We start from the raw sequence: 10,753 nt of genomic DNA, 5'->3' as shown, positions 1-10,753 counted from the left end.
CCAAAAACCACAGCGTAAATGTAATTGTTTCACCGGATTTGTTGGGCTGCCTGGACTCCCCCCCTGTATCACCATAAAAAGAAAAGGGGCGACATTTAATTACAAATAATTTGTAGACTGCAAATTGACCGCAAGAAGACTGAACAGATGTTTGACTAAAATAATCATTCAAACCTTGCTTTCATTCGTATACGATCAGGTACCTCTTACGTATGGGAATACTTTAACAGATTTTGGCAATAAAAATAACTTGGGAGCCGATTTCCTGGTGTTTAAATCTTATGATTCTTCTTTTTGGGGGGGGGGGGGGGGGCTCAACTTTTGGCGGAAAATAGTACCACCCATGGGCCAAATTCAACTCAGCACGTCACTCAAAATTCCAATGTCAGACTGGGAATGATTCCGTTCAACACGGTTGTCAAATAATTTCGGTTCTAGCTCTGTTGAGAACACATGCAGTACTGTAGAGTACATTAATTCATGCAAAGGCTATTAGTCTGCTCATCCATGTTCTAGCAAACATACGTCCTTGCGTGATTAGCTAAACTAGCTGTTTGGTCCATTACCAGCATAGTCAGTTATTCTTGTCAATGACGGCCTACCCCTAACGACGCTGGGCCAATTGTGCGCCGCGCTATGGGACTCCCAATCACGGCCGGTTGAGAGAAAGCCTGGAACCGAACCAGGTTATGCAGAGGCTTCTAGCACCGCTGCGCCACTCGGGAGCCCAATTTCAAAAGCAGCAAGCTAATCGCCATGAGAAATCTACAGTATGTAATGAGCTAGCTACTCACGCCTATGTAACATGGAATGTATCCAGAGTAATGGGTTAGCTATGGTTGCCTCAGTAAAATCTAAGACTTCATTCCTAACTCCAAGCCTTCAAATTAAATGGACTCGACGGCAGTTTAGCCACCGGGAGCGTGGGTGCTTTATGCGCTAGTCAATTCCTTGTCTACTTTATACGCCCGCCCACTGTATGATAAGTAGCAAATTAGCTAACGTTGACTTACCTTGCTACTGCTGAAGTTATTGCTGCAATTTCAAAAATGCTACCCCTGCAACAGAATTACGACGTTTGCGCCTTGGCACAACTTTCAGTTATCACTCTCCTTGAAAATACACCTATATTTTGAATGTGCGTTTCCGTCTTTTTGTGGCGTTAAGTCTAACCCTAGTGACTCGGTTAATTTCAAACTATATTTGATCTAGCTCTCAATCTGCAGTCCAACGATTGTAATAAATCATATTCAAATTATGCAATCACTAAGCTGTCCAATAAAACACGATCTTACCTACTACCATGACATTGACCAATAGTTTGTAAACAAATTAAAATCGAGACAGGGATAACTTCAAATTTTATTGATAGTGGAAACCAGTAATCTCACAGGATGAAAATGTAGTCTGAAATCATGGACATCTCCCATCGCATCTCTTGATCTCCGACATCATTTCTGAGGAATGGCAAAGAGAACTAAGCAAAATGCATACACAACCACAAACTCAGTAATGCCATTGTACAACCTCAGATATAAATGGAACGGTAGGGTATAATCAGAAAAATCATTTGGCAGAATCTCTTCATCATAGGTTGAGATAAGGGCAACTGCACATTACATAAACTCACCTAAGTCTTAGCTACACTGGCAGTTGTGAAACCACTGGCCACCTAGAGAGAGATTTAGTTAATTGAGACAAATTACGATCATGGGCAATGCAATACACTTCCAGGTTCCTCAGTTCAGGTAATGTCCACATAAAAATTCAGGTCAGACATTTGTAAGCATCACTGAAACCAGTTAAGCAGATTACCCAAATCTATGTATACCAACCTGACAGGGACAGCTCCACATTAGTTCCAATCCTTCATGCCAGTATCCACTGCACCTGCAAATAAGTGAAGGATTATCACAATGACCAAGACTCAAAATGCAATTGAGTCAATTTTAACTTCGTGTAACAATGTCCTCAACCATAGCAGACAATGCAAAGTCATCCTTTACAGTTGTAACGTCAAAAGAGGTTGTGTGTAACTCACTTCAGTCATCCTTCTTGCCACACCAGATCCTTGTTCTGCATCGACCGGGTCTGAATAGAAATACGACTTTTTATCAAAATGCTCAAGGTTTCCAAACCCAGAAAATGAAAGAACCACAATCTAATCAGTGTGTGTAACAATTGTCCTCAAAGAGATCAGAGACCTGATTCATTGTCATCCTTTCAGATTGCACTATGCCATTGACCTTCATTTCATATGTAAACTTAGTAACTTACCCTAGATCAACAGCCAAGCTAGACTTGAGACTCCAGCATCCCATCATAGCATGAGGTCAGAAGGCTCTGTAAAGACACTGTCAGTGTTGTATAGGCAAAAAAACGATCTATATGCTTTGAAATTAAGGATACATCAGATAGGAGCGAAAGACAATGCTGAGTATTCATCATAGAGTATCAGCTGAACTATGCTGTCATCATTGTATCAAGTATTAACAGCCTTAATTAAACAAATCAACCCACCTTTTGTCAAAGTTCATCACATGACTCATTTCCATTGGCTTCTGAAAAATTGAAAGGTCACATGAACTTCATGCAGTGAGTGAACCTACTGAAATGGATACAGATAGAAGCTTTGCTGTACGCTCCTTATTCTTCATGGTGCAACCGCTGAACTATGAATTCATTGTATCACATGATAAAGCATCATTGCTCATGTTGGTTGAGTGCAAAGTGTAGTAGCTTACCATGGCATCAAGTTCAGAATATTGGCATTCCCACAGAGCAGGCCATCTGCAGATAAGTAATACATTTATTATTTTTTGCCAAGGAGACTAGACTGGCTTCATTGAAAGCAGCTGCACTGCATCAGTAAAAACATTTCTTTCATTATTTTTCAGAGAGATTCCCAATGTTTTTTTAACAGTCATCATTTACAGTTCAAAACACTGAAACGCTATGAGAAACATGAAACATACCCAATGCCACAACTTGTCTGCAGCTGTAAACGAAGAAATTTAAAGTTAAACTTCAAAATACCTTAACAGCTACGTCAAACCACGTGCTGTGCCTCAGAACATGCAATTGGTGGTTGCAGATTCATCATCCAAACAGATCAAGAGTAGCAAATGGGGTCATCAGTGGCACATGGCTCAAATTCTTCGATTTAACACGTGGATGTTGCGTAACACTGATAATCATGCATACCTCATGTTGAGTCATCCAACTCGTGCTTTGCTTCTCAGCAATACCTGCGAAACAACCAAACAGCTCAGATCTGCAAAAACTGTCCTATGATAAAACCGCGATTGAATAACTAGGACAGTAATAGTGCCACGAAGTAATTAAGTATGTTTTAAGTCAGAATGGTTGGCGTTTCATCAATTTAACTCAGATGTCCCTACCAACACTTATTTCATCATATAAGAAAGGGAGGCCCAGCTTGCCGGGGGTACTCGTTGATTGTCCAAACAGCAAGTTAAGGACACTTACACTCAGTTCTAAAATTAACTCCATTGCATTGAGTCTTGTGATAATCCTTAACTGTAGTTAATATAAAAACGTGCACTTGAGTTTAAATGTTTCCTGGTTCTTAACGCGATGCTCGAGTACCCCCCCCCCCCCCCCCCTAACTAATCAGGCCCTCAATTAATTGAAACTGGTGTTTTTTTCCCCAGAGCTACAACAAAGCGTGCTGTTGGGTGTGGGTACTCTAGGACTGGAGTAAGGTAACAATGTCCTAGAAGATTGTTCTGCTAGAGTGAAAAAGGAGAAAACTTGTTTGCGACACGTGGTCGAGTTAAGCCTGCTAACTAAGGCTAGCGAGCATAACACGATCTAGCGAGGTCCTTTCGCAAGAGTGACACATTTACCAGACATAACTAATCAACTATGACGGCAAATACAAATTGATACATGACTGGAAGCATGTGCTTCAAATACATAACCTTCGACTAGAAACTGCAAGACAAATATGTTACCTTTCTTCAGGATCGGAGAGGAGAAGGAGACTGACCAAACGGTGGAGGCTGAATTTATATGGAATGTCATTCGCATTGGTTTATGGGAAAAGTCAGTATCTTCTTCTGTGATTGGCCAAACACGATTTTTTTTGGAAGCCCCTCGCGGCGGCACACGGAACGGTTGGCTGGGGGCGGGTTGAACCCACCCACCACACTTTTTCATTTGCGCAGGCTTTCCAAACTGTCGAAGGCTAGAATTAATCACATTTTTGTCAAATTAACATCAGATTTGATTTTTCGTAGTAGGTTAGGGGAATGTACGCAGCAGGTAAGGGAAATTAGGTTAGCAAAATACTACAATTGTCAATTGTAGACGTTAATTTCCAAAAGCTGGATGACAAGTTGACCTTTAAAGTTCATATGGATAATCATGTGAGGAATATTACATTGAAACTGGGGTTTTATTTTCGTAATAAGGCTTGCTTCCCGCTTATGGATAGAAATAAGCTTGTTCAGGCCACTTTTCTCTCTGTAATTGTTTATGGTGACTTGCTGTATGCAGCCGCCTCTTTCTTACAGAGACTGGACTCTGTTTATCATGCATTTTTGCGCTTTATTACAAATGCCAAATCACACCCACCATTGCACCTTGTACCAAATGCTGGGTTGGACCTCACTTTATATGCGCAGAAATAAAATCAAATAGTTTTTGTCACATGCGCCAGGTACAACAGGTGTAGTAGAGCTTACAGTGAAATGCTTACTTACAAGCCCTTAACCAACAATGCAGTTCAAGAAATAGAATTAAGAAAATATTTGCTAAATAAACTAATGTAAAAAATATTATAAAAAGTAACACAATAAGATTACATAATAATAACTACGCTATATACAGGGGGTACCAGTACCGAGTCAATGTGCAGGGGTACAGGTTTGTCGAGGTAATTTGTACATGTAGGTAGGGATAAAGTGACTATGCATAGATAATAAAGAGCGAATAGCAGCAGTGTAAAAACAAATAGTCAGGGTGGCCATTTGATAAATTGTTCAGCAGTCCTAGCTGTTAAGGAGCCTTTTGGACCTAGACTCCTCCCTATAGGCTGTCTCATCGTTGTCGGTGATCAGGCATACATACCACTGTTGTGTCGTCAGCAAATTAAATGATGGTGTTGGAGTCGTGCTTGGCCACGAAGACGTGGGTGAACAGGGAGTACAGGAGGGGACCAAGTGGGTCTACTCTAGGGTTTCCGGGATGATGGTGTTGATGTGAGCCATGACCAGCCGTTCAAAGCACTTCATGGCTACCAACGTCATTTAGGCAGGTTATCTTCGCATTTTTGGGCTACATTTATATGTGTTCATCTACGAAGCCCTTTTGGTTAAACTCCCTCTTTACCTCTGTAGTCTGGTCTCCTTCACCAGCAGCAGTTACCATACCCGGTCTGCTAGGTGGTTGCTACTTAAAGTCCCCAGGACATTTACAGTATTAGGCAAGACTGCCTTCTCGTCCTGTGCACCAGAGCCATGGAATAGTCTGCAATCCATGCTTCATCTAGATATGTTAGTGCCACTGGGAGATTATGTTACAGGGGAGTGTAAATGCTTTTTTTAGGCTGGATCATGTTGTTGTATTGTATTGTTCTATGTTTTAATTCTGTAATGTATTGATTGTTGCTGTCCTCTTTGCCAGCTCTCCCTTGAAAAAGAGACTGGGCTCAATGGGCTTTTCCTAGTTAAATAAAGGTTAAATAAAATAAAACATGTTCCATTATATTGACCAGAGATTGGCCGCTCTAACAATGACAATAATTGCCGTAAATAAAAAGGAAGGCAATCAGCAACATTTTTTACCCAATGTGGAATATATTGTATTTTTTCAACACAATTATGATGTAAAACAAATGTCTGTAACTCATGAAAGAGAAAATAAACAGATATATGTTTTTTTTTTAAGCTGATCTTGTTAAAGAAAACAAAAAGCAAGATCAGGTGGGACCATTGTAGGGCAGATAAGGGCAGATAAGCGTGTGAACAACACTAGCGGTTCAGTGCCCCTGTGACAACATTTTTAGACCCCCTTGTGGCCCCCCTAAATGTGGAGTATGAAATCATTTTTACATAACACATTTTTGCTATCGTTCTTTTTTTACATCCGTTATTAGACATTGGATTGAGACTAATTTAACCCACACATTTTCTAGAGGGACGGCTTTAGGCGGAACACAACAGTATCGTACCACATGCAAAACGATATGACAACAATAACGTCTAATGTAACTGGCCCCTCTAACAGTACAACTGGCCCCAGCTTGGTCCCCCCAGTTGAAATGGTCTAGAACCGCCACTGGTGAACAACCACAATCGTCCTTGCTATTCAGAAATTCTTGGGGCGTCCCTACTCACACTGACGTTTAAAATGGTTACGGTACAGGTTATTTAAGGGTTACGGTTAGCGTAGGAACATCCCAAGGATTCCGGATAGCAATAACAGGCACAACTCCGATATAAAGTGTTTTTTTTCTCAACATTTCCGGGATGTCACGTGTCCTTAAATCAGTACACTCGTAACAACCTAAGCGTTACAAAACGTCTATTCGATTAAATAAACCTCACGATGCAAATAAGCATTACTTTGTTGACCAAATTAGACACAGTATTGACCTCCACACAAAAACTACTCGCATGGATGAGCTGTTAAAAACGCCACCTGTTGTTTAAGACTGATTTTGGGGGGAGTTATCGCTCTTGCTTCGCCTCTTCCTCTGTCTTGTGTAGAGCGTGGTGGAATGCGCCTCAACCAATGAAAACGTGGGATCTGTTTTAGCACGAGAGCTCGTCAGCTTGTAGTCCTAAAACACGGAAACGAGTTACCCGTGGTTCGTTCAGCTATTGTACAAATTAATGGGGAAATAATGTTTTGGATTTTTTTAAATTACATGAATTCTTCAAAATTCACAAAAAGTGACGTTAATTTTCATTAGTTATCTTACAGGACAAAACGTATAAGATCTCCTAAACCTGTGTTTACAGCAGACCTTATTTTCGGCGTTTATCCAAAAACGAACCATGGCGGCGTTGCTATTTCTCTCTATTCTCATTGGCTACTGGGTCGTACCAATGATGCATGGGTTGCACAAAAAAAAGAGAACATTTGTGTAAAACCCAGTAAAAATTTGGTAAATTAAAGCAGAACCAGAGAACTCTTGAGAGGTTTAGCCAACATTTATTTTCTGACAAAAAATACACACGCTCTGCTGCATTTTAATCTGATCAAGACCAAACCACGTCCACAAATTGCGATGGATACAAGCAAATAATATTTATTAATATGCACTATAAATAATGTGCTCTATAAAGTGGCTATGAAACACCTGCATGTTTTTCCACGCATGGGTGCATTTCAATAGTAGAGTGGATTCCTCCGTATTTCCTCCACCTGCACTGATGTGAAAGCATCTGGTCTTTTTCCTGAAGTCTGAACAGCCAAAAAGCAATCGGATATTTCAAGCCACATTTCAAACCACCTTCGTAGGTGGTTTGAAGTCAGATACAAATCTGATTCCTGTGACTTGTGTCTGAATGGTCAAATCTGATTTATTTGCCTGCAAGTGGTTTTTGGACTATTATTTGGCATATCTTTTTGCTTGCTAGCTACTCTGTTGACAGTTTGACAATAGCATGTGGTAGCTTAATTGTTTACAAACAAATCAGTGAATGTGCTATAAAGCTAAACAGCTACCAAGCTAGCTAGTCGACTGTTGTGGCTAGACAAAAATTAAGTTGGATCTTCTTATCCATTGAGGCTTTAAAAAAAAGTGTTCTTACACTATGATTTGAACATTCAAGGCAACTGGGAAATATCCATGGCAGGCATTATCACCTCAGCTTGCGACATAACTTCTGAGTGATAGGAAGCACGAGCACCACCAGCAATCAGCCTACACCATTGTGCAAACACCCGTCGTTACTATGGTAACTAGCGTAGCTATGTCAGCAAATGACTGCTGTCTGAACACACACCAATCCAATTTGGTCACTTATAACTTGCTGTTTGGACAGTCAGTAGTACAAAACTGATTTGAGCATTAAGGCCTGCAGTGTGAACAAGGCTTTAGTCGCAGAACAGCTAATTTCATATCACTTATAATCTGAATAGATACTCAAATACTATAAATGAGTATAATTTACTTTCAATCATATCAGATATAATAATGCAGTTTGAGTTTCATTACTATAATGTATACTTATACTGCTTCAGCCACAAGCTTTTTCAATGAAGGATGTCAAACAACACAGCGATAAACTCATGGAGATTTAATATTATGCATCAATAAACATGAAAATCTAATACAATCAATGGTTATGATTCAAAGGAAATAAAAAATACATTTTGTTCCGATTGCTCTTTTGAAGCAATACTGAAATGTATGGCAAGGCCTTGATTCAATATTAAATTTACAAAGACATAACATGAAGAAAAAAAATGGCTTGAGTTTGTAACCTCTGTAAATACTATTATACTAGAAGATACAGTATTTAACTACTTTAGAGATAAAAGGATGGTACTCCACCTTAACAAGTTCACTTAACCGAAATGTAGAGTTTTTCACCACAGGCAATCATTGCGTGCGTGTATTCAGCAGGAATGTGCTCTATCGCTACAAAATGGTTTTGGTCACAATTCCTTTCCAATAACCAAAATGTCAATTCATGTACTGTATTACCTGGCCTTACTTACTGATAAAACGTCTTCTGAGGGGAAAATGAATAGATCTGTCTTTAGCTGACAATATTTCACATAATGGGTTCGCTGAAGAATATCCACAGTCATATCATTCATATGCTCAAGTGAAAGATCGAGATTTTCTTTTAGGTACTTATCCAAACATCTGCTTATTTAGTTTAAAATGATGTGGCAATGAATGGGGAATGAACCTTTCGATTCAAGGCAGAAACAAGACAATTATTCTCTGATATTTAACACCACCACTGGACATAATCTAACCTGGTATTACATTTTGTACCCTCAACCAAATTTAGCACTCAATAAAACCTACTCTCATTAAAGCGCTACTCTCATTTAATGCATTGTTGCAAAAAGGATGCATGTTTTGGAATATTTTAGCATGTTACCCAATCATCTGAAAAACAAATCAAAAGACATACATTTGTTCATAAATGCCACAAGGGAAAATAATAAACATGGTGGACAAGTCCTCTTCCTCGACTCCACCTTTGTCTATCTTGCAAATGCAGACTTCTTGGGTCCCTCTTCTGGTCATTTTGAGCAGATAAACATACACTAGTCCGGGGGTGTCAAACATCTGGCCCGCGTGGTAGTCCAATCCGGCCCATAGGTGTTAGCATTGGGGGGGAACAACCTCAATATACTTTAAAATTACAAAAATAAAATCTAAACTGTGTTGAAATGATAAATGGACCTACATTCACAGTTCTTTGACTGTGTCCAGCTCGCTAATAAATCACCAAAATGAAAGCCAGACAAGTCAGGGAGCATCGGAAATTCAAAACAAAATGACGGTGAGGAAATAACACATTTTCAATGCGGCCCCCGGGGCAAAACGAGTTTGACACCCCTGCACTAGATGGAGTTAGTACATGGGGAGAGAATGTCAAAGAACTTGAGAGGGCACGAATGTAGAAAGGAAAAGGAATGATTCCTGATGTATTGCCATATAGTTTCATATCCTCAAATATTTACTACTGCCAGAAAGAAAGAGAAATAAAATAAAAAAAAGAGAATATATATTCATCATAAGTATCTATATATAAACAGCTGTAGCTAGTTGTTGGCAAGCCAAGTTGTCCCCCTTGTGATTCCACCATAAGGCCGTCTAACTCCTGGAAGTACACCATTCAGTCCTCAGTCACCAGCTTCCCTGAGATACAGAACGCTGTTTTTCGAGGTTTGTTCGATCAAAACACCCGCCCCCTCGAGGAAAAGAACAGACCCTCGAGGGATCCTCCTGCCAGACTTGTTTGTGTAGCCAAAGGGCATTGGTACTGTTTTTTCATGCTTTTTTTAGTCGTTCAGGGGATGGAGAGGTGGAGGATGTGGGGTTGGCAAAACAACGGTTATTATTTTTTACGTTGTAGATGTTTCTTCTTGATTTCATTAAATTTTAACTTTGAAAATGCAAAGCTGTGATCATGTTCAATCATCAGTCATTCCAAGGCTTGGATAAGAAGTGGTTTGCAAAAGAGTTCTTATTAAGACTCCAAGATCTGCATCTTTGGCCTCAGTGCCTCTGTGATCCAGTTCTTTTCAGTAGAGGCTCATCGTAGACCCAGCACTCCCCATCCTCATGGAACAACTACAGGGAGGAAACATGGAGACAATCAGTGGGGACTACAATACTGCTTATAAAAATCCAAAAGTCACAGCGCCTTCAGAAAGTACTCACACCCCTTGACGTTTCCACATTTTGTTGGGTTACAGCCTGAATTTAAAATGGATTTAATTGTGATTTTTTTTTTTACCCCACACATACAATTATCTGTAAGGTCCCTCAGTCGAGCAGTGAATTTCAAACACAGATTCAACCACAAAGACCAGGGAGGTTTTCAATGCCACGCAAAGAAGGGCACCTACCTATTGGTAGATGGGTAAAAAAAACAGACATTAAATATCCCTTTGAGCATGGTGAAGTTATCAATTACACTTTGGATGGTGTATCAATACATACAGGCACTACAAAGATACAGGCGTCCTCCCTAACTTAGTTGCCGTAGCGGAAGAAAACCGCTCAGGGATTTAGTTTAACCTCTCTAGG

General features: G+C 39.9%; 1 protein-coding gene, 1 long non-coding RNA gene and 5 other non-coding genes across 14 annotated transcripts in view; all 7 read right to left on the bottom strand.

Moving 5' to 3' along the window:
• Positions 1-1,350: 1,350 nt before the first annotated feature.
• Positions 1,351-4,062, bottom strand: LOC145850412 (uncharacterized). 3 transcript variants are annotated; one of them, XR_014382307.1, is made up of 10 exons: positions 3,978-4,062; positions 3,205-3,248; positions 2,976-2,998; positions 2,745-2,790; positions 2,521-2,561; positions 2,278-2,354; positions 2,042-2,091; positions 1,836-1,890; positions 1,631-1,672; positions 1,351-1,457 (listed from the first exon to the last, which is right to left on the bottom strand). It is a non-coding gene; the product is annotated as an uncharacterized LOC145850412 (long non-coding RNA). The 3 variants fall into 3 exon arrangements; XR_014382309.1 differs by having other exon boundaries at positions 2,278-2,343; XR_014382310.1 differs by having other exon boundaries at positions 2,278-2,343; positions 2,521-2,558.
• On the bottom strand, positions 1,525-1,596 carry LOC123729976 (small nucleolar RNA SNORD47). Its single transcript, XR_006761670.1, has one exon. It is a non-coding gene; the product is annotated as a small nucleolar RNA SNORD47 (small nucleolar RNA).
• Positions 1,736-1,798, bottom strand: LOC123729985 (small nucleolar RNA SNORD78). Its single transcript, XR_006761679.1, has one exon. It is a non-coding gene; the product is annotated as a small nucleolar RNA SNORD78 (small nucleolar RNA).
• On the bottom strand, positions 2,403-2,486 carry LOC123729979 (small nucleolar RNA snR60/Z15/Z230/Z193/J17). Its single transcript, XR_006761673.1, has one exon. It is a non-coding gene; the product is annotated as a small nucleolar RNA snR60/Z15/Z230/Z193/J17 (small nucleolar RNA).
• LOC123729964 (small nucleolar RNA SNORD79) lies at positions 2,859-2,938 on the bottom strand. Its single transcript, XR_006761659.1, has one exon. It is a non-coding gene; the product is annotated as a small nucleolar RNA SNORD79 (small nucleolar RNA).
• Positions 3,349-3,429, bottom strand: LOC123729978 (small nucleolar RNA SNORD74). Its single transcript, XR_006761672.1, has one exon. It is a non-coding gene; the product is annotated as a small nucleolar RNA SNORD74 (small nucleolar RNA).
• Positions 4,063-8,258: 4,196 nt separating the features above from the next.
• The window catches only part of LOC106584321 (oxysterol-binding protein-related protein 9), a 38,410-nt gene continuing 35,915 nt past the window's right edge, over positions 8,259-10,753 (bottom strand). For all 6 annotated transcript variants that reach the window (XM_082968011.1, XM_082968012.1, XM_082968015.1 and 3 more), the window contains one exon: positions 8,259-10,294. In XM_082968011.1, the coding sequence (XP_082824137.1) occupies positions 10,220-10,294 (75 nt within the window). In that variant the 3' untranslated portion in view covers positions 8,259-10,219. The remainder of the gene's footprint in view (positions 10,295-10,753) is intronic.

This window comes from Salmo salar, chromosome 23, assembly GCF_965601325.2.
Source record: "Salmo salar chromosome 23, fSalSal1, whole genome shotgun sequence".
In the NCBI taxonomy this organism is placed as follows: Eukaryota; Metazoa; Chordata; class Actinopteri; order Salmoniformes; family Salmonidae; genus Salmo; species Salmo salar.
This window is presented reverse-complemented; position numbering and strand designations above follow the sequence as displayed.